At 35.9% G+C, this 23,764-nt stretch overlaps 1 protein-coding gene across 50 annotated transcripts in view; it reads right to left on the bottom strand.

Annotated features, from left to right (window-relative positions):
• LOC18426468 (uncharacterized) overlaps nt 1–23,764 on the bottom strand; it is a 44,111-nt gene that overhangs the window by 5,253 nt on the left and 15,094 nt on the right. For 28 of the 50 annotated variants that reach the window (XR_016058813.1, XR_016058814.1, XR_016058828.1 and 25 more), the window contains 7 exons: nt 22,877–22,944; nt 15,465–15,713; nt 8,968–9,043; nt 7,832–7,908; nt 7,701–7,750; nt 5,649–5,733; nt 1,462–1,560 (listed from right to left, as the gene is read on the bottom strand). Coding sequence is in view for 35 of the 50 variants with exons in the window: in XM_088871136.1 (XP_088727262.1) it covers nt 1,462–1,560; nt 5,649–5,733; nt 7,701–7,750; nt 7,832–7,908; nt 8,968–9,043; nt 15,465–15,713; nt 22,877–22,944 (704 nt within the window). In the remaining 15 variants the exon portion in view is untranslated. The remainder of the gene's footprint in view (nt 1–1,461; nt 1,561–5,648; nt 5,734–7,700; nt 7,751–7,831; nt 7,909–8,967; nt 9,044–15,464; nt 15,714–22,876; nt 22,945–23,764) is intronic. The other 22 variants (XR_016058826.1, XR_016058822.1, XR_016058823.1 and 19 more) reach the window with 1 other exon arrangement.

Genomic DNA, 23,764 nt, shown 5'->3' with positions numbered 1-23,764 from the left:
TGGTACTATTGACTGATATAATGCGAGATTAGTTGCCAAGGGGTTTACTCGGACCTATGGACTAGACTGCCAAGCAACACTTGCCCCTGTAACAAAATGAATTCCATTTCGGTGCTTTTGTCTCTCGCTACTAACCTAGAGTGGCTCTTGCATGAATTGGATGCCAAGAATTCATTCCTTCATGGGAGTTATAGGAAGAAGTGCATAGGATATTCGACCAAAATTTTGTCCTCTTGGATGTGAAGTAAAAGTTTGTTGCTTGAGAAGGGCTATTTATGGACTAAAATAGTGCCCTTGAGCTTGGTTTGTGAGGTCCAGTGGTGTTGTCCATAGAATGCGTATATTTGATGTCATGCTAACATACCTTATTTGTCAAATGTACCTTGTTTCAACTTCAAATGATCTTAAGCAAGCAAGGCATGACAGAAATCTATGCACTATCTTGAAGGGAGTGTTATGAATAATTAATTTTTTATTTATTTCTTTTTATATTTAACTCCCTAAGGACTTATTTGTCTTTTCCATTACTTAAGGACAGTTTAGCTTTATGGGACTGAATGTTGGGTGTTCAAGAAACAACCTACCCATAGGATGAGTATAGTTAAAATGAGGATGTTGAGATGGATGAGTGACAAGACAAAAAATAATAGAATTCAAAATAAATACATTCGAGGAACCATCGGTGTCGCTTCAAATGGCGATATGATGAGGGAAAGTGCACTTAGGTAGGTTGGCCATGTGCAGCGTAGACCCAATACAGCACCGGTTAGGAGGTGTGAATTGGTTTAAGTAGAAGGTTCTCAAAGGGCAAAGGGAAAGCCCAAAAGAACATAGATGGATGTAGTGAGAAAAGATATGGGAACTTATGGTCTTACTGAGGGTATGGCCTTGATAGAAAAGAATGACGAAATAGAATTGGCATAACAGACCTCAAATAGTCGGGATAAGGCTTTGATGATAATGATGATGAACATAAAAAAAAATAAGCAAGGTGTGGGGCGTCAGTAGGATAAAAAACCATGACCCTTCTCTCCTCTTCTTTACATGACTCTCTGTCCCTCTCACATCTCTTTAACTTTCTCTCTCTTTCTATATCTAAATCTCTCTCGTACTCTTTCATCCCTCACATATTACTTTAATATATTTTATCTATTATGGCATCACCGTTCACTACTCTGCAATGCCACAACAAAAATTGATAGAATTAGAATTTCAAATTCAACTATAGAAGCAATTTCAATAGTTATTACTCAATAAAAAATCAAATAGACTTATAGAATATATTATAAGAAAAATTCAAATAGAGAAATCTGGATAGGAGTTATATTTGCACAAGGTTACTAAAAAACGAAAAATAAAATGTTATAAATGTAGAAAGGAATATATTGACAGATTGATTGGCAGGGGATGTTGCAACCAAAAGATATTACCTTTTTTTTAGGTGAGTAAAAAAGATATTACCTTTCCTTCCCCAGAAAGCAAGTCAGTGATTGCCTCGATGAGTGTCCTTTGCAGCATTCTCCACCTATGGTCACTTTTGTTGAAATCTGGATCTGGGCACTTAACGAACAAAGTCTAAGTTAACCCTGAATTTGATGCCAAATACTAATACCACAATAGCATTTAGGAGAAAATTTATGCAGCACTTACTGCATGAAAAAAAGGCATATGTTGCATATTTCATAATGAATTATGGTAGAACCATTTTTCACACAATGGAAGAAACCATTCACTTCAATATTAACATTAATTACTAATGAAATGATATGATACATGACTCAGCAAGGATAAGGGACTTAAAAGTGCCAGATAAAATAGGTATTTTATCAAGCCAATTTAGTCAGCTTATCTGCATTATAGGAAATATGTTCAATAGGTGGATTAATTGCATGCATTGAGTTGCTTACTGAACACTGCTTGGTCTTCATGCTTGAGTTCAGAAGTTCAATGTGAATGTCCCTAGTGTCAAGGGGTTTTCATACAAATGTAGGGGAGATGCTATAGAAATCTGATTTACTTATAAAAGTCAACTTGGGCGTATTTTGTTGCTTACTTCACATAACTATTCAGCACTAAACTTAAGGAAACAATTTGGAAATCAGGACATAAGAAGTTAAGGGAAGACTCCATGCATTGTATTTCTGTATTTTTTCTTTGAAACATCTTAAAACTCTCCTTTCCTTCCCTTCTGTTTGGAACTATTGCTTAACTGGCAAAACTAACTGTTGCATCAATTTTACGGCAACGAAAACAGACATACTTGGATCCATATACTTTGAAATTTCAAGATTTCATTTCACACAGAAAAAGTCAAGGGCTTGTTTTCATGTGCTCAGAAGCATACTTTGGCAGAATTTTCAAGCACCCTAGCAGTTGATCACTTCCCCTTGGTAGCCTTTTTAAGTCCTAAGTAGGCCTCCATAGTCATCCAAATACCAAATATGTAGTCAATGTACAAAAATTTCCACTCATATTTCTGTTCCCTGAGTCCGTACCCATATTTAGGCATCTTGGCGCAAAACACTTTCTAGAAATGATATTTCAATTTTTCATAAAACTAGTCCACACATATTTGTGGCAACCACTCCTAGTGAACTCATAAAGCCTCCTATGTTGGTTCCTGATTTAAACCTTCTCAAGGTTTCAACACTTCATCGTCATCATCATCATTCGAGGCTTATCCAAACTATTTGGGTTGGCTACACAAATTTGTTCCGCTACTCTGCTCTATCAAAGGCCATACCATTAGTAAGATATTAAGTCCACATATCTTTTCTTACTTCAATCCATGTCCTTTTGGGCCTTCCCATTGCCATTTTAGAACCCTCCACTTGAACTAAATCGCACCTCCTAACCGGTGTTGTATTAAATATATGTTGCATATAGCCAGCCCACCTAAGACTAATTTCTCACATCTCATCACCTGTTGAAGCCACAATGAAGCTCCCACGAATATATTCATCCTGAATTATATATTCATCCTGAATTATATACTCTCTTGTCTTGCCACTCATCCATCTCAAAATCCTCATCACAACTACACTAATCCTATGGGAATGTTGTTTCTTGACCGCACAATATTCCTTCCCATAAAACAAAGTTGGTTTAACAGTTGTTCGATAGAATTTTCCCTTCAGTAAGATATTAAGTCCACATATCTTTTCTTACTTCAATCCATGTCCTTTTGGGCCTTCCCCTTGCCATTTTAGAACCCTCCACTTGAACTAAATCGCACCTCCTAACCGGTATTGTATTAAATATATGTTGCATATAGCCAGCCCACCTAAGACTAATTTCTCACATCTCATCACCTGTTGAAGCCACAATGAAGCTCCCACGAATATATTCTTCCTGAATTATATACTTTCTTGTCTTGCCACTCATCCATCTCAAAATCCTCATCACAACTACACTAATCCTATGGGAATGTTGTTTCTTGACCGCACAATATTCCTTCCCATAAAACAAAGTTGGTTTAACAGTTGTTCGAAAGAATTTTCCCTTCAGCTTTATTGGTAGGCGGTGATCACATCAAACTTCAGATGAATATCTCCATTTCGCCCACCGAGCTCTAATTTTACTAGCGACATCTTCCTCAATCTCTCTATTTTCTTGAATTATCGACCCAAGATATAAAAAATACGCTCTTTTAGGTATTTCTTGGCCATCAATCTTAACTACTTCCTCATTTCTACTCCTTCCATATATTCTATCTTAGTCCAACTAATTTTAAAACCTTTGGATTCTAGAACATCCCTCTAAAGTTATAACTTTGCGTTGACGCCTCTTCTAGTCTTATCGATCAAAACTATATCATCCGCGAACAACATACACCATAGTAACTCATCTTGTAGTGGCCTAGTTAACCCGTCCATGACTAAAACAAAGAGATAGGGACTCAACGCTAACCCTTGATATAGGCCTATTGTCACTGAAAACTAACTTATCTCTAGTTGTCCACACACTAGTTAATACCTCCTCATATATATCTCTGACAATGTCAATATAGCATTTGGAGACTCCTTTCTTTTCCAACACGCACCAAATTAAATCCCTCGGCACTCTATCATAAGCTTTCTCTAAATCATTAAAGACCATGTGGAGGTTTTTTCCCTTCTCTCTGAACTTCTCAAGGAGAAAGGAAAAGACCTCCTCCAACCAAGGTTTGACCAATTTTTACCTTTATACTTGATCACCCCATAATTTCCTATATTTCCAAGCTGTAGGAAGTCAATAACTTCCAAGAAAATGTTTATTTTAAAATAACAATTGACATAACATAAGCACCCTTTCTCTCGAATAATTGTCACTTGACAAAAGTCACCTTCACTCATAAATGAAAAGGCAACAGTTACACAGCCACAGTAAACCCAACAAAACCATGAGTTTCCCTCAAGGTTGGTGGAGGCTCATGATGGTGTATGCAAGCCGAATTAACTCACAAAGTGCCTAATATCTTTTTGTATTTTTGAAAATGAATCCACGAAGGTGACCATTAAGGACTAATAGCCAAGGCATAGCCGACAAAAGCTCATGGGGAAGCATTCTCTCTCAAAGCATGTGCCGTGATAAGACACAGCACCATCTCAAAGATTTCAAGGTATAATGAAGAACCTAAAGATTATAGAGGTCATAATAATGAGTCTGAAGCAGGACAAAGCCCTTACAAATTTGCTGCTTCTTTCCTTCCAAATAGCCACAAAAAGGGCTAATACGTGTACCTTCCAACGAAGGAGATCTCATTCAAGCAATCGCATATGGGAGCAAATATTCAGGAGACCTTCAACTAAATGGGACATCACCAAAGACACCTCAATTGATAATATCCAGGTCTTTCATTCACCATTAACAGTACTGAAGTCTAAGAAACCATGATATTCTGGAGGACAAATATGGGGCCTGAACTCTTACAAAAACACCATCTGAAGTCTAATCCTTTTATGCCTACCAATCATAATTTTCATATTGGTACATTATTGATCTAGAAATTTTCCCAATTTACAAATGTTGAGGCAATGGTCAATCCAGATACATTTCCAAATGAACTTCTGATGTTAAGATCTGGGAAGCTTCCATCTCGATAGCTGCAACACCATTCAAATACACGGAATGCTTTTACACCAAGCCAATTTACGCAATAGAACTTTGATGCACTGACAAATTATTGAGGGTAAATTTACATGAGGATTTACAACATACAGGGAAGTTTGAGATAAAAGGACAGAGCAAATATATACCATGATTGATCTTCAAAGAAATTTAGCAGAAAAGAAATTGAAAATCAAATTCATATGAGAGATTAAGTTATTCTGAAGTCAGTCCCTAATTCTCAGTCCAAGAACAAAGGCCCCTAATTAAATAGCACGTTAGTCTCACCAACTTAGTAGAACTGTTCCTACATTTACCATGAAGTGTTAGAAGTGAAATTACTTTACAGCAAGAGATAAGACACGGAAATTTTATGTAATGCCTTATTAGTGAAATTGTGCCAGAGATGAATTAGTGAGTTATTCACAAAATGAGTTAAAGTAAATTGTTGAAGCCGGAATGCCAATGATTTGTTGAAATAGGAAGGGAAGTAATCATAATTAAAACACGATGATTAAAATTAATAAAGACTCAGCGCTTGCATCTAGGGTATACAATACCTGAACTGAAACAAGCAGTAAAAAGCCTGGATAACTGGAAACTATAGAGCGGAATGTTGTTGTGGCATTTGTCGAAATAAAGTGTCTGCAAAAGATGGTGCAAAGATCCATTAAAATATTTAGCTCTTCCTACCAAAAAAAATATTGCAAGCTAACTTATGCAGCAGATTACAATTTACAAATGTATATAAATTATATATCAATTATGTGATGGCCACCTCCAAAGCCTAGTATATATATAGAGTTACATGACATGGATGATTTTAGCAAACGAAGTAATTGAACAAAACACCTCATCACACTAATGCAAACCTTTATATACATGCATTATTTTGTTTCGGATAAATAGGAGACAACATCAGTACAAGTAAGGAAGTAAATGAATGGGTCAAAGTAAAAGCTAGTGTGACAATACTCTAGTGATATACAATACTCTGATGAAATACATCACAGACTTCACAGCATTTTGCATCCATTCATCTCCAGAAGATGGACATTTTCCTTATACAAGAATGGGAATTGACTTATTGGATCACATCACTTTTCTGTACCATACGAACACTGGGAGAAGTTACTCCAAGTTTTGGAATCACAGGACGTCTAAAGGGCAAAGTCCACAAAATTTTACTCCTTTGAGTTGAGTGTGTCTCGAAGGGTTGATTTTGCTTTACCAGCCTACTCTTCAACCTATCCAAGTTTCAACTGCTTAACTATTATATCAAATATCCCTGATCAGAATATTTTGGCTGAAGCATCACCAAGCGATATTTCTAATCGTAAAGAAGGCAATCCCACAGATTGCATGCTCAGATAACAAGAGATAGAAGTAGAGATTGAGAAGAAAAGAAAAACTAATGAAGAAAAAGTGGACTGTGCCCAATAAATGTAAAAGAGATGAGGAAGAAGGAGAAAAGAAAAAACCTAAAGCACAAAAAAAGGGGCAGAGCCCAACAAAAGACCAACAGATGCGATCACGATTCTAGGAACATAATGCCTTAAGGTTAAAAGCGAGAGCCTCCAATTGTGGTTGCTGACTGCGGTGAATGTGAGTCCTCTCCGAGCAATCTGAAGTAAGATTTGGGCCTCAACAACCAAGTGGAAGAACAGGTGTGAGAGCTTCAGGCTGCTGCAAGATGGTACAGCAGTTGCAATCTCTAATTTTTGAAGACCAAGAGGCCAATCCGGGCTATCTGAAATGGCAATTGGGCCTCTGCAGTCGAAAGGGTGAACGGGAGTGAGCTTTCGGGCCACTGCACTATAATGATGAGCCTGTTGTCTCTGATTTCTAGTGAGATAAAAGTGCCACTGAAGATGATGGAAGTAGCCAAGGGTCGCCTAACGTGCATAGCGGAAAGCCCCTCCCAAGTTTGGCTATACCCATTTTTGAGATTAAACTGTGATCGATTGTGAAGTCTACAGCTTCTGGGGCAGATGGTGATGGAAGTAACGACCAGGTCCAGAAGTCTATGCTAGTTAAAGGCCCAGCAGTCAGAAGAGATTAACTAGAAAGTGAAAGATAATTCCCTTTTTTCGTTTTTTCCCTTTTTTTTTCTTTTCCTACTCTTTTTCTTTTTCTTTTCCTCCTCTTTTTCTTTTTTTTTGTTGAGGAGGAGTTGAGAGGGGTAAAGAAGAGAAAGAATTTAGAAGATCAATTTGGTTGCTGATTCGATTGACCGAGAGATGCTCCGTACTCAGTTTTACTTAGTTTAAGTAGTCCGTAGATGAGATTTCCATCAAATGGTTGTTAGTAAAAAGTTTCTTAATGATGGTTCAATGTTATATCTACATTCACGTGCCTGTTTGTCATCTGTCAGATTAGTCTCTAATCAGTCGACTAAAGAAAGATATAAATGTATCAAGCAAGCATCACAGGCTTCCTTGGAGAGATTTTGGGTCATTGTACTTTAAAGGAATTCTAGAGAGAGTGTCATTATTCCATTCAATGTGTGACTTTACTACAATCTAAATGCAATAAGGCCCCTAATTTAAAGTAATCATCGAACTGTACGTCCAAGAAATAGATAAATGTCAGTTAAAAATAGAAGGACTCACCCATTTCTGAGCCCGAACTTCTGAACAGACTCTAGACAACGGTGCACAAGCTGCATCAAGATAAAATGTCTTTGATAACCATGTTTCAGCAAGAAATCAAAAGTTGGAAAAATAGAAACAAAAAAAACTACCTTTTTGTTGATCTCAAGCCCAAGGAAGTTTAGGCTACTCCACGTTCTAGCCATTCTTAGAAGGAACAAACCATTTCCTATTCATTTAAATAACAAGATATGTTACAAATAATAACAAGATATGTTGAACAAACTTCAAGAAAAATGATACAAAATATAACTCACTACAAAGAAGGGAATTATAAAGGCACGAGATATCTCTAATGAGCAATGATTTCTCAGTTGTAAAGCTTGTTCAAAATGAAAACAAAGATGAAGATGAATTTCAATAACCCAAAAATCAGGAATTATCTTACACATGTGTGCGAGGGCATATGAACGAGGACATACTCTACGAAGTCATTAATTGGGAAACATTAAAAGTATTATAGGTGAGGGAATGATAAACTCTTGAGAGCTAAATGCAATAGTATACAAAACAATGCAATGATGGAGTATCCCCTCACACCAGAAGAGAGAAATGTATCAAACAGTGCATATTTTCTGCTCCAATATAGGTCTTGATTACTTTGTATGATGTTGTAGCATCTCTAATCTCAAAAACCAGCTTTGTTGTAAATCTCCATAACCAGCTCAACTTGTATACACATTTTTTTCTCAAGAACCATGGTTCGAGAATGTGGATTACAGGTTCCCCCCCATACAAGCAAGTCACACACACATATCGCTATAGTGCAAGGGGCCTCTCTCTACAAACATATACATGTCTCCCTTTGCAGGGTTGCTTATAGTAATGCAGTTACCATGCTACATGCCGTGCAGAAGTCTTTGAGGATTTAGACCTCACCCCTACAAGTCTACATCTGCACATAGGAGACCATGAAGCTCTCTGAACCTATAAACCATCCCTTGAGCATCTCTCCGACCTCAAAAAGGGATGACTCTCTCAAAAATCTCTTTTATAGTGCCATATGCCTAGGGGTGAGGGTTTTCGATATGACCAAGGCCATAGACCGCCTAACTTAGGTCAGTGAAACAACGCATACACTCCCACTAAAGGTAGAATCCATTGTAATTCTTTGCTCTCACGGCCATAAGGGCCACAAAACCCAACAGAAAATAAGGCAAAATACAATAGTAAACATCCGAATGTAAACAATAAACATGAAGTCGGATTAGCTAGACAAGAATGGTACCGCTCCCAATGTCAACAATCAAAGGTCCAGAAGGATCATCATATATAGAACTCCAGTTAAGTACATACGGGTAAGCCTGCAAAACAATATCTCAGATCTTGAAAGACAAAATATGTGACACCACTATACAAAAATACAATGAGATAATATTGAAACAACATGATCAAGGCCCAAAGTAGTACAAAAAAATACTTCATGTTCCATGTTATGCATATTAGTTACAGACGTAATAAGAAAATCTTCCATTATAGTGACTTGAATATGAAAAGGTTATCACAATTGTTCAAGATATGAAGCAATGGTATACACTAACGAACATAATTTGAAAGCTCTACACAATTTCGAGATTTATTGGAAAGGAAAGCGATAAATACAAGAAATCAACCTTACCTCAAATGAACTTTAAAAAATAACATCTGGGAAATATGCTATCAAGATCAGCCAACAAACCAAATTATAGATCAAGAATGAACTTTACAAAAAAATACTAAACAAACTCATAAAATGAGGTTACTTAAAAGGGGCTTATCTGAAACACATAAGAAAAATGGGAAGTACGAGAGTTCATATTGCCATTGTCTTAACTGTGCAACAACAACATTTGCAGTTTTGAACTACACTATTGTTGGGGGATTTTTGGAGTCCAGTGCAAAGATAGGAAAACATGACTCAAGAGATGCTCAAGCACCACCCCACCCTGTTTAGATGATTAACCTTAACCAAAGCTTTCCTACTATTTTTGGGTAAAAAGATTTCAAGGTGTCCTCAGATACCTTGTTAATTACATTCACACATCAACTAATAGGGGAGGGGGGGGGGGGGGGGGGGGGAGAGGTAAATTCCGCGATTTAATCAATTACAGATTGGTAAAAGTTTAAAAGAAAAGTATAGGATACTTCTCATACATCGGAAGGGCCTTCTTTTTCATCTTGTTGTGTCAGCCTGTATGTCTTCTGTATGTATCCAATGTGTCTGTGTACACAAATACCTGTATATGTCTCTATGTGTTCTGTGTGTCTTTTATTTGGAGGCAAGTAATTTTCTATAAACTCGCATCAAACTGTTACTTTAACATGCCCCAAAATCACGTGGTAGTGTTTGTCGTGGGAGCCGAACCCAGTAACTTATAACAAGTTCGAGGGTTGATGCTTATCAGATGTCGGCATTCATGAAGCCACGTGTTGTTCTAGATAAGTCTAGATTGATCTTCATACATAATCCCTTGCCAAGTATTAAAAACTGCAGGTGGAGGATATTTAAGCTTTCACCAGTAGAAAATATGAATTTTGACCAGGAGGTTTCGAAATGTTTAGAGCCTTCAACTTCCCTCTCTAAAATAGATTCTTGAACGTGTTTTGGCCCTTATGACTAATTTCATGAGAAGTCACGAACCTAAAAAGTCGAGATATTACCAAAGGATATTTAGAAAATAGCTTATCTTTGAGATTTTGACCAAAGAGAGGTTCTATCCCATTTGCTAGAGCGTAATAAACAGAATAGAGCCTTATAAACACTTTGCCAAAGGGTAAAAGCTAAGGCAAGGGGTTTTTACTAAAGTAATTTCGGTATAAAAATGGGGAGTGGGTGTGGCCAATGTGCTAAGGGCTTCTGGTGGTTTTGTCGGAACATGTTACCATTGGAGATTTTATATTTTAAGTCAGTATTAACAGGCGTACATTTACCACTCCTAATATTATCCTTATCAGTGTGATTTCTCCTGACTCAGCCTAGGGTATGAAAGAAAAAACTTGGGTCTTTTCCTGGACAGGCTCTGCAATAAAGTCTTCAACGGTGTCAAATTTCACTAAAACAACTCTCTCTCTTGCATAGATCAATATAAACTATCAACAGTAAAGCCATAAGAACAAATACAACAACACTAGAAACGTGTATAAGGTATAGATCCATCACATGCATAAAGGTCTAAAACCAAAAACTAAAAAGTCGACATTCATATGAAAAGTTTGTACAGATTGATTCCTATTTACAGTACAAAAGTTTCTTGGTGAACATGGATTCGGAATTTGGTAGCAAGGAAGATTGCCCCCTAATTATCACAAAACATAAAAGAAAAAATCTATATAAAGGTGAGGCCCTAAACAATCAATTTAAGGCGCACCTCAAAACTTTACTAACAAAGGTTATTTCAATGCTGAAAAACCCTCAAATTCAATCATCTCGACAAGATGTAGTAATATGAGAAAAAATAGACTTCAAGTCTTGAAAATAGTGCATCTTGTAATGTATTATCTAGACCGTCAATTTTCAAGTGTTCATAGATCAGGTCGATCTACGCTATTTTTTAATCTTTAAATTTTATACTTAGAGATGAAAAGAAATTTTAGGCCATTATAAAGATTGATGATGTTGAAACAAAATATTTTGCCACTATTTGAAGGTGCGCCTTAATTTGATTATTTAGGGCCTCAATTTTATACAAACCACACCCAAACATAAATGGGGGTTATTTTCTCAAGTTTAAGATCCTTGAATGAAAAAAATATTACTTCAGCCTCAACCCAATCCATAGTTAAGAATGTAAAAATAAAATTTGCATGTTTCATCAGAGCATGTCTAGTTTACCTTAGAGTGAAGCAGTAAACTAAAGCTTGACTACTACACCGAGATGAAGGACAAAAGACATGAATCATTAGCCTAAAGCCATAATGCTAGAACCTCATCATCTCTCACTGCCCATTCTCACACTCTTGATGTAAGAGCATCAAGTGTGAAAGAGGTAAGAGCCATAGGCCTAGAACCTATAGAAATAAGAGCTCACTTCACATCCGAACTAAGAAACACTATTTTACTATCGAATGGTGCCAATATTTAAATCATTCCAAAGAAAATGACGAAACATAGTACACAATTGAATCATTAAGCATCATCCAAGGGTGGCTCCACAATCTAACTTTCAAAACATCTCAAATTCCATCAGGAACCAAATGAAAATTCCACCACAATAGAAAATTAGTGGTTGAAATTATTACAAAAAAATTTACTTCAATATTTATAGACATCTCATCCATAGTTTTTGGAAACGAGAGAAGGAATAGAAGCCGAAGCTGTAGATGGTTCATTGCTAGAACCTAGTTTAAGAGAGCCTATACAATGAATACATATAAACATCATAGAAACATATTACAAATAATAAATATATAAGATATTGTGAAACCAAAATAACATATAAAATATTTATTTAGGTATACACAAATAAATCCATAAGAACCATACAAGCTAAATACAAATTTTTAAGCTAGAAGAATGAAACAAATTTGGCACCTCCATTAGTAATTGACATCTTTTTTGCCTGTTGTAAAGGAAATCAACATTTCCTAGCATATTAAAAATAATTTTAGAGCAAGAAGCTATTGATGTGCTCCTTTCATGTTGTGTGTGTGTTTATATTGATATATGACTCCAAACAACCAAAGAAAGAAACACAAAAGAGGCAACATCTTCGATATATCAAAATATTACAAAGTTTGAGTTTAGCAGTTCCCTTGGATCCAAATATATCGGATCCTTTTAGATGGCAAGATACCCTGATCACACTCCAAAAAGAAAATTGCAGTGGTGAAGTGCAGAGATCACAGTGGAATCCAAAGGTGAGGAATATGAGCCTCACCCTTCCGGCGCAAAGAATATATGCTTAGGGTGGGAGTATGCCCTTCACATCACACAAGCCAAAATGCTTTTTGCAATGAGGTTTGATCCAACTTGTGGAGAAATGCGATGAGGTTATTGTTGCCTCAAGTTTCATCCAAAAACTCCGCATGTCCATGGTGTTATGGAGATTTGATCGACCCAAAGTAATTTTGCAGCAATATTCCTTTTCTCCTGCATTCGGGCATCAATCAGGCTTTCGATTTTATGAATAAACACACAAATTGTTATGTTATTGTTTGGGAGATTGAGTGAGGAGTTTAGCTGCAAATTTTCAGCTCCAAATACAATGTAATTTAGGATAAATTGATCAAAAGGAGGGTGGAGGTCATACAATCTGCAAACAGCATAGGCCTATGTCATCCCTACTTTGATCTTGTATCTGGTATCAATCCAAGAAATTAACCCCATTAAGATATATATGTATATAACGATAGAAAGGGAATTGAGTGAGGAATAATCCCTTCCCTCCAAATTTCAGTTCATTTCACCAACGGGCTTGGGGGATACAACCTAAAAAGAGCTGAGAGATCATCCTGTGTGGTGCATGCAAAAGTCACCCACGCAGTGTTCATGGGTACCATACGCGTCATGAATTACCACCCACAGTATCCTTTCAAGATCTCTCCAAAAATAGCATCAAACAGTATCAGATTAATTTTTTAACATAAGCTTTTTCAGGGGTCAAGCCACCATCCTGCCAAGTTTCAGCTTCATCGGCCACCGTTTGCCAGTGGTAAATCAACCCACTTTTTAGGCATGAATGGAGCACTGTAAGGGACCTCCAACTTTAAAACCTCATATCTTAGGCATCCAATATCATAGTGCCTTGATTTTTGGAGAGTTTATTCGGCACCCCTCGGAACATTGGCCCAGTTTGGTCCATCCGGCCAGGGTTTGGTTGATTTCCCTTATTGACTGCCTGTGTGACAGTTTAGTGCCATGAATGATGGCATCCTGAACCCACGGTTTCTGCCAGGGAGGCCTCATATCACACATCATTGGGATCCTCCAAAATTGGCCCCAGATTTGAGACCATTTTGATGCTCTACTGCAGATTCCAGGAGTTCTGGTGTACACAGTATTGTATACCTATTTGACTAGTCAACCGAGTGCTTCCACAGTTTGTGGGTTGCCACCACTTAGATACCATCGTATTTCCTACCTTTTAAGGATTTGTTGGGTAATATAGGATCCTGATGTCCAGCCTTGGATTTCAATCCCATGTTGATGGAAATAGTGTAGTCTAGTTTAGTACTCCATACTCCGACAATTGATTTGATGCCATATCTGGTCTTCTGATACCATATCTAATGTTTTGATATAGAAAGACACCCAAACAGTTATATATGCACTATTTTTTCTCTACTTGCATCTTAGCCGATTTTTTAAGCCTAGAGAATTACATATGATTGTTACATTTGTATATACTTGCTTATTTACTTATGGAAAAGTATGCAATAAGACCATTTACATTTGGTACATGGAGGTCACAATTAATTTTGCACCAAGATGTGAAATTGGGTGGTTGCCTTTGTTCCATTGACCAGGCTCAAAGTTCAAAAGAAATTTTTTCGCACTTTGTGACAAACCTAAGATGTTAGATTTCACATCTAACAACTAGAGGTGATTGTGACTTTTCTGTACCAATGGAAAATGGTCTAACAGTATACAACTGCTTTACTTATTTTATATCAAAATGCATTGAGTGTTGCCACATGTTGATAAATACTTTTCACAACCACCTAAGGTTCATCCTTTACTTAAGAATGTAAATATGTAATAATAAACCATTTTACCTGCCAAATTTGTACTTAACGTGTTCCACAACATTGTTTAGAATAAGGACAGAACAGAAATTCTATCACACATGAGATCCTTAGGTGTACAAAAGCCATGCCATGCAATAGATAATTTAAGAATTTTTATTATTTAATTCAGAATAAGCTAAGAATACGTTTTAGCCAAAAACAATCTTTTCCAAATATGCACTCACTATTACATTCAAGAACATTTTTTTGCCTAAGCAATGGTGTTTTTGTCGTTCATAAACCGTTTGGTGTATAGAAGCCACGTCATGTGTCAGACCAACAACACTAATTCTTGGGCAATCATCAGATCACATCAATAAGGTATGGATGGTCGCAAGACAGCATCATTAATGCCTGGACAGTGGAAAATCGTAATTACGACTTTGCCTTACACAACTTTACTATTATCTAAACTACCATATTTTCTACTCAATGAATAAGTTAAAGTCAAAATAGTATTTTACCATTCCCGGACAGTTGCAAGACAGCAACATTAACGCCTAGATTTCGTCCCAAAATAAAAAATAAAAACATAAATGCCTGGATTGTGCATAATCGTAATTTTTATTTTCAAGGGATAAAAAAACATTTCCAGGCCCCCCCCCCAAAAAAAAAAAAAAGTAAGGACGAAATATGGCAGCATTCCCATGACCTGTGGGAGCACGTTTCCCTTTTAAAAGATTGTGCTCTGCCTGCAATAGTCTCTCCAGAATGCGGGATCATGATTCCTGAGCGGGATCGCCACTTTGGACTGGCTATCCAGTAAATAGGATGCCATATTTTCATTTCGAATAGAATAAAATCCATACAACTCTAGTTACACAGGTAGGAAATCCTAAAGAACTAAATCTTTCCAAAAGGAATCATTACATAGCATACCAACAACTATATAAAAAAATTGTGAGATGATTTTTGGCTAAATTAGTAAATTGCAACAATACTAGTAGAATATCAATTGAATGTCGAAATTAACTCCAACTACCATATATTTTAGAAGGCAATTAAATCCAAAAAACATACCTGGTCAAGTGCCGCTACACCAGGTAGACTTTGGCCTTTAAGAATTTTCCATACAACTGCAGCACTTTTAAAACAATATTGCATTGATTGTGAAGTCTCTACTTCCTTGATAGCTTTGCAAGCAGCTCGCCCCACAACAGTTAAAAGGCACCCATTTGCACATGCTTGACCAAGGGTAAAAACCAAGCGAGATGCTCCATTTTTTTCTTGTGATGTGCCAAGCTTTACAGGACCAATCCAAAGAACCTTCTACAGAGACCATATAAAATGTAAAAATCAATAATAATAGAAAAAGTCTAATAGCACCCCAAAGAACATTTAAGTGTTTAGTATTGACACCACATTGTACATGTGCACAAATTTCTAGAAAAAAAAGGACAATGATGAAGGGAAAAAGAAGTCTATTTTAATTTTAGTTTTGGGGTCTATTTTTAGGGTTTTAAAGTTTTTTAAAGAATCTAGGAGTTTTTTATATTTTTAATTACTATTCATTGATTACTATTAATAGGTATTGTTCACAGGTACTATTTAAAGGGGTATCTCTAAAATTTTAGTATTGTTTAAGGCTATTTTAGAGTATTAAATTTTACTTGGATCTCAAGTTAATTTTTTAGTTTAGGCTTATAAACATCGGATGCCACATTTTGGAAGGCTTATGTTATATGAAATGATTTTATTTTATGAAGGAAGAAAGTTCTTCTTTTGGCTTTAGTTACAGCAATGTTTTTTCCCCATTATTGCTGATCTTTACTTGTTTCAAATTCAGGAGAAAAGTGGATATAATTTCTCACCACTCCTTCCTGCATCAAGTAGTATCAGAGATCCTTTTGAAGAGGGTTAGAGATTGCGATGGCTGATCATGGAGGTCTTAACCATAGGGATGCCAATCTGATCTAATTGTGCAAGGAAATCAACAACTTGACAGAGAGGGCCACACAGTTGTTGCACAAGCAAGGCCACCAATAGTGGGCCCTAAACAAAGAGGAATCTACATGGATGGATCCAAATCGTTGGGGTGTTTATGGAGAATGGTACGAATCAGAGTCCAACTCAGAGTGGGAGGAGAACGATGACGTATCAAGATACATAAATGATTTCGATGTGCAATGGCGTCGACGAGAGAATAATTTTGAAGAAGAACAAAAAGGATCCAATCTTCTATTAGATTCAATAATCTTTGAACTAGTGGATGGTCCTATCTTCGATAGTACTCCAATCTTTGATAGTAATCCTATTTTTGATGAAGAGTCAGGTGATCCTATCTTTGATAGTGGTCCTATTTAAGATAAAGAACTAGGTGATCCTATCTTCAATGGTGAAGTCGAAGAATTTAGAGAATCGTATCTGTGATGAAGAACAAGTTACAGGTGACGGATCAGAGGTGTGATTATGTGGAATTTAAGGATATAATATCAAAAAATTTCTCTTTTTCTTTTGTTGTTGAGTATGAATTCCACTTACAATTGCCACAACACACTGTTGTAAACGAAAATTAAAACCCTAAACAACACCTTGGACCTTCCTTATTACTGCCAAATCAAACAAATACAATCCAATACTAAAATCCAACCTTCCACTATCAACTTAAATACAAAATATGTTTCTAAAAAATCAAAGTAAATTTACAAATATAACTGGTTACAAATAAAAATTGCTAGAAAGACTTACGAATCATGCCTAAGATTGACCCTATAAGACTTGGTACACCCCAAACCCTATTTCCTGACCAATGGCGCACTTCCTATCCAATTGAACTTGCTGAAATTTCAGAGATATGAAGCTTTCATAGGCAATACCTCTTAAATTAGGGTTTTAGAGAGCATGTCTTGAGATCAAATTAGGGCATAATATGAATGGTGAAACTCTTCCTAGGCTTGGCATATCTCTCTCCAAACAATGGAACCCTAGATTAGGGTTTGGCGCACTACCCCCTCTTATTTTATTTTAAGGCAGCGTGCCACTAAGATGGAGAGAGGAGAGACAAATATAATTTGGGATGAGAGATTATTTTGAGGCAAGGAGGAGAGACAAATAGGAGAGAGAGAGAGGCTCAACATTTTATGGAGAATTAGAAGGGGCCAAACCTCCTTTTATATGTCACAATTGCCCCCCCCCCATCCCAAAGGTATACCTATCAAAAAATCCAGCTTGATCAATAGCAATTTAAGAAATCTGTGAGGTGAGAGAATAAATATGAGCCTTCCATCCCATAAATTAACCATCATGATTTAGAGAGGAACATTTACCCTTAATATTTGACCCATATCTACTTCTAGTCAAAATACGATTAAACCACTCTAGAATCTTCTAGAACTTCCTAATATCTCTTTCAAAAATTGTAGGAAGTCAAAGATATATTTATTTCGGTCAAAACTAACTCCCATCAAAAAAACAAAAAGAAAACATAATCTTTCCTTTTAAAAGATTATTTAACTAAACCCATAAAACATATAATAATTAAAAACAACATTCTGAATTAAAAGAAAGGGGGCGTGACACCCAATAGGCTACACGTACCCCCCTTGTTGCAACCTGTGGGGCTGGATCCAAGGGCCCTGCATGTGGCCTTCTTAATTGTCATAATTACAAAAACACACTTTCAAAGTATTTTACAGCAGAAATAAATTTTAAAAAATCTGACGTAAATTTCTAAAAAATCACAAAAAATTATATTATTACAAACAAAATATCTAGAAGTAGATTAGTACCAATGGGTCAAAATAAAGTGACTATAAGGGCACTCCACCTAACTTGGTGACACTGATCCACAACTGTCCTCTCAAACCGACCCAACAAAACCCGTGGCCCACAATCTCATGCAGGGGCTCATGGCTGGCTTGTCAAAATCAACCAATAAACAGTGGAACCACAGTCCTATAATGTGGATTACAGTTTTCACCCCTCCTTAAAAGCAAATCACACATATCAATATAGTGCAAGGGAGACTCTCTCTATGGGAGACTCTCTCTATGCATATGTACACATGTCCCTCTATAGGGATGCTTCATGGAAATGTGGTTGTCATAAATACTGACCATTCGGAAGTTTATTGAGGATTTCGCCCTCGCTCTCACAAGCCTACAACCCCAAACAAAAGACCATACAGCTCTCTCGGCCTACAAATCAGCTTTGGGCATCTCTTCGACCTCAACAAGGGAAGACCCACTATAAACCCTTTTTTATAGTTCCACATGCCCAATGGTAGGAATCTTGGACATGATCAAGACGATAGAACTTCTAACCCTTCGTCAGTCAAAAACAATGTACACTCCCAATGAAGTGTATAATCCACTGTAAATATCCTTTTACATGCTTTGACAGCTTTGCAGGCCACAATCCCCAATATGGTAATGGTAGCAATGATGGTAATAATAGGGATAGTGGTGATGAATAGGTCGAAGAGCAAGCAATTAAGAGTAGCAACTGTAAAGAGCACTTTTCTCTACCCAATGGTGGCCTTTCCTATTTCCAACTTGAAGATTCCACCCCACAGTTGCACACCACCATAGTTGATTATGCCAAAACCTTCAGTGATTGGTTCAAAGATATTTTAATCAGTCCCATAACCCATCAGTCATAGAATCAAGCCCCAAGGTCAATGTGCAATATTCGAGTTACAGCGACCTTATGTTTAACGGAGGATTTGTAATTAACACACTTCAAAACTCGAGGATGAGCTTTTTCAACTAGGGGAGAATGATGGAGGGCAAAATTATTTTAATTTTTAATATTTGTTTAAATTCAAAAATGTATACTTTAATTTTAGTTTTAGAGTCTATTTCAAGGATTTTTAAGTTTTTTAGGGACTCTAGAATTTTTTACTATTCACTGGTTATTATTTATATGTACTATTCACGAGTAGTGTTCACGTGTATCTATCCATAGGATATTTCCAGAATTTAACAAAAAACTTAAGGTATTTTAGAGTTTTAAATGTTTACTTGGATCTCAAGTTAATTTTAGAGTTTCATAGGCTTATAAAATGTTGGGTGTTACATTTAGGAAGGCTTATGTTATTTGGAATGAATGTTTTATTTTATGAAAGAATAAAGTTCCTCTTTTGTCTTGATTTACAGATCATGTTTTTTCTCCATTATTACTGATTTTTACTTGTTTGAGATTGAGGAAAAAGATGGATATAATTTCCCACCTTCCCTTCTTTGTCCATAAGATACCCATATGTTCACCGACAAGTCAAAATTATATACAATACAGATAGTAAAAGATGAGACATGTCAAGGAAATATTCAGGGAGGTCCAAGACTCTACCTAGGTCTCTAATGGTACAAATCAAGGCTCAATTGAGTCTCTTGTTAGAAGCTAAAGGGAGTAGTTCAATTTTCTCAGATCAGAAATTCTTTGCTATATGGGGTTTTCATGTTCCTATGGTTTGTTTTCTACAGCAAAGCCCTCCAAAGAAGTGTTACAAGAATTCAATTCAATATATGAAGAAGACATTGACTTCATCATATCAGGCAGTTCATAGGCAGCAGATGTCTCATGAATAATTGCAGTTGAGAGGTACGTTTAGGACATGATTCACCCGAAGCTTTCCATCAATAGATTTTCCAGACCATTTCTATCTTTGAGTCAATTCCCATAAGAATTGGCCAAAGCTTGAATCAGATTTTTAACTATTTCTCAATCAAACATAACTACATTAAAAAAAAGTATAGTAAATAAAGTACAAATTGAGCAGCTAAAAACTCCCATAACGTAAATTCTCCCCCAATACTCCCTAATTAGCCACTACAAAGGCGATAGACATCTTCAACTTTGTGTTTATTGTGATTTGTGAGTGTGAGTTATGTTCATAAAGAAGTAAATTGTGGGAGCCGTGGCATGAAATATTGTTGTTCTCACGGAGTTTGTTCATTGTGTGGAGTTTGTTCATTGTGTGGAGTTTGTTCATTGTGTCTCAATAATGATCTTAGTTCACCAATCAGTTTTGATTAAGCTGCAAGTATTAAGGGGTCATCTTATCCTCAATAAAACTTTGCCCATTTTTATAGAACACAATTTCTAGAAAAAAAGGCTGTTTTGGCAAACATTTTCTCTCAAATTCCATCTCCAACAATCCATCTTTTATTCCTTCTCCATTCATCATCTCCATCTCCACCAGCATCTGACTAGAGACAAACTTTCTCTGGAGCATCTCCATCTCCATCACAACCACCACTCTCACAAATACATCAACAACCCCCAATCCCCCCCCCCCCCCCCCCCGTACCCCTCTAGATCTCCCTCTCGAGCTTCTGATTTCGAGCCTAAAGCTGAAATCAAATTTAACCCAATCACCATCTCGTAAAACTTAGGTATGTTCATTGATTTTTGCATCATTTTTATAATTGCAATTTTTTCTTATCAATCTTTTGATCAAAAGATTGATAAGAAAAAATAGCAATTATAAAAATGGCACAAAAATCAATAAACATACCTAAGTTTTGTCACAAAATATATTGCAAATGAGTGACATCATCTAAGCTCATACATTCCTGAAAGATGTTTCAAATTTGTTCATTGTTCACTTCTAAGTTCATTGTGCTTTCAGCAAATCTTATATAAAATGTGCAACCCTTTGTTTATCGCATGTCACTTCTATCCTTTGACCTTTAATGGAAATATATAATGGGCGTGGTTTGTATAATGCACCCTCCTTATGGTATAGAAGTAAGCGCCTCTAGATTTTGTCTGAGATGTCGTTCTAGTGTCGAAAACCTTATGATGGCTTGAAAATCTATTTTTACTCCTAGTTATAAAATTTAAATTTCAAAAATGCAACAGATAGAGCAGATCGAATAAACCCTTAAAATCTTGGAAATAGGGGGTCTAGATAATTATTACAGGATATATCATTTTTAAGACTTGGTCTAATAAGGGTGAGGACCTTAAACCTTCCCTTAGCCCATTCCAAGCCCAAGTAAAGGAAGTGGATTGAGTTAGGTAGGCAACCAGCGTAAAACTTTGCCACATCTTATAATAAATTCTGTTAAAGGAATAGGATTCATAGAGCAAATTCCAAATAATTGGGACAAGGCTTGGATGATGATGAATCTTTTGATCTTGTGATTATAATTCTAACTCTTTTATATAAGATTTTGACAATAATTACTTTTCTTTCTCTTATTTGCTTTGGTTTCCAATGGGTTTTGATAGATCTAAAATAAACACAAATACATTAATTATTCTAGGGAAAGAAAAATATGGCAATAATGTTTCATTTAGACGATCATTTCTTCATGTAAAAGACAAGATAGGATCAAAAGTATCATGCTACACATGAAAAAGTTGTTTATATGTAAATCAGAACAAAAGAACTCAAACATCTGAGAACAAACAATGCTGCAGATCTGAAATATATCATAAGCCCATCACTATCACAGCCTTATTGATGACAAAGATAAAACAAATAAATTCCACAACATCTTCATAATTAAATAGCAAGAAACATGTAAGACGTTTTACATCTGGGTTTTCACCAGATCCTCCTAAAATAACTCAATCCGTTGACTACGCCGACACAGAAAACTTGCTAATGATTTAGATACTCATATATAAGCAATAAGAATGACAATTTAAAGCATGAGATATACACAGCAAAGACGACAAACAGATGGATCTAAGTGAAAAATGCAAGGGCCACAACAGATGCAGAGATTTAGCAATTTATCATAAATAACCAACCAAATTGATAAAAAAGCACAAATTCTTCATCTTCAATAAAAACAAATTCAGAAGCAGCAGAAACACACAAAAAGAAATTTGAAAAACAATCAAATCTACATATATATGGAAAGATCACATCCACCCCATCAGATAAACAGTGTGGAACATTGAAAATAATGTTTGTGCAAATATAAATAGGTTTGGTGGCTTGAAAATATCCAAAATGCAAGTTTTACAAACAGATGAGTCTAGAGAGTGGAAATATAGAACCTAGGTTTCATCTAGAATCCATCCAAATGGCACATACCCAAAACCCAGATTTAAACTTACCCATATTTAAAGTCAATAATAAATAAATAACTGGTTTTGGAGAGAACCTAAGTACTTTTTTCCCCCAGACAAATACCCATAAAACTCTATAAGAATATTGATTGGATTTATGCTAATTAAAACAAGCAGCATTTATCACTTTGCCCAGTGAATTATGCAAAAAAACTCAGATGACTTTATACATTCATTCTTACTCATTATGTATGTACACAAGTTTTTTCACAGAAAACTTTCTATGTAATGTAACAGAAATTTTGAAAGCACCACTATCAACAGTCAAACTATAAATTTCACCATAAATCAATTCCCCTCAAGCCAAGATGTATTTCCACTTCATCCTATAAAGAAAACAATATGATTCTTATCAAGTTCTTGTTGTAAAGATAAAACAGCTTATGAAGTCTCATTCACCTGACCTTGCTTTCAGAAAGCAAAGAAGATATATCAGTTAATGACTTCGGTCCAAGATCAATTGGTTTCCAACCTAGACAATCAGAAGGCATTAGGGAAACATAAACAATTTGATAATTGAATATAGAAAATTGCAATCATAGGAAGTGATATAAAAATGACTTTTATGTTCAAAGTAATGAATAGAACTAGAAATAATCTGTAAACAGAAGGCACATAAAGTGGTAAGGACTTGAAGAATTAATAAAATGATTTGGTGCATTGCATATTAATATGATTTTCTAAATGTATTGACATTTTTATGCATTCGCTTACTTGGGAAGGGTTATATGACATGAATGGGAGTTTTTTTTTTTTTTTTTAAAAAAAAAATTCCAAAGTTCTGTAATCATGGAGAGGAGAAATTTGCTTTTTCACCTACCTCTTACAATTTCACGTTGATAAATTTACATTTTACTTACAGATGTCTGAATGTAATTTATTTAATCTGCCTAGAGACTCGATGATCAAAGTAGCCTTTATGCCTACGGTTAAAATCAGGTTTGGTAATTAAGAATGTGCAACCATTGCTTCTATAATTGAGTACTTCTGAAAGTAATAGAAGAGAATAGCATAATTACTATAAAGATGAACATCAATAATAATTAATCATGGTTCTGGACCCAAATTTGTTAGTTGATGGCAGAGTCATCGGGATGCGAGAAGGGTTAGACAAGTGTCCCCTCTCAAAGAGATATAACCCATAACAAAAGAGAACTTGATGCCCACAAAGGCACGTTTATGCCTTGGATGATGAATAATATTTAAGATATCATTGATCAAAATCCAATTGGCTAAAAATAAGTAGGAAAACTGGCACCTAAACAAGCCTTGCAATCACTTTCAGGGATGTA

Source organism: Amborella trichopoda, chromosome 7, assembly GCF_054954075.1.
Source record: "Amborella trichopoda isolate Santa Cruz 75 chromosome 7, AtrichopodaSantaCruz75HAP2 v2.0, whole genome shotgun sequence".
Classification (NCBI taxonomy): Eukaryota; Viridiplantae; Streptophyta; class Magnoliopsida; order Amborellales; family Amborellaceae; genus Amborella; species Amborella trichopoda.
This window is presented reverse-complemented; position numbering and strand designations above follow the sequence as displayed.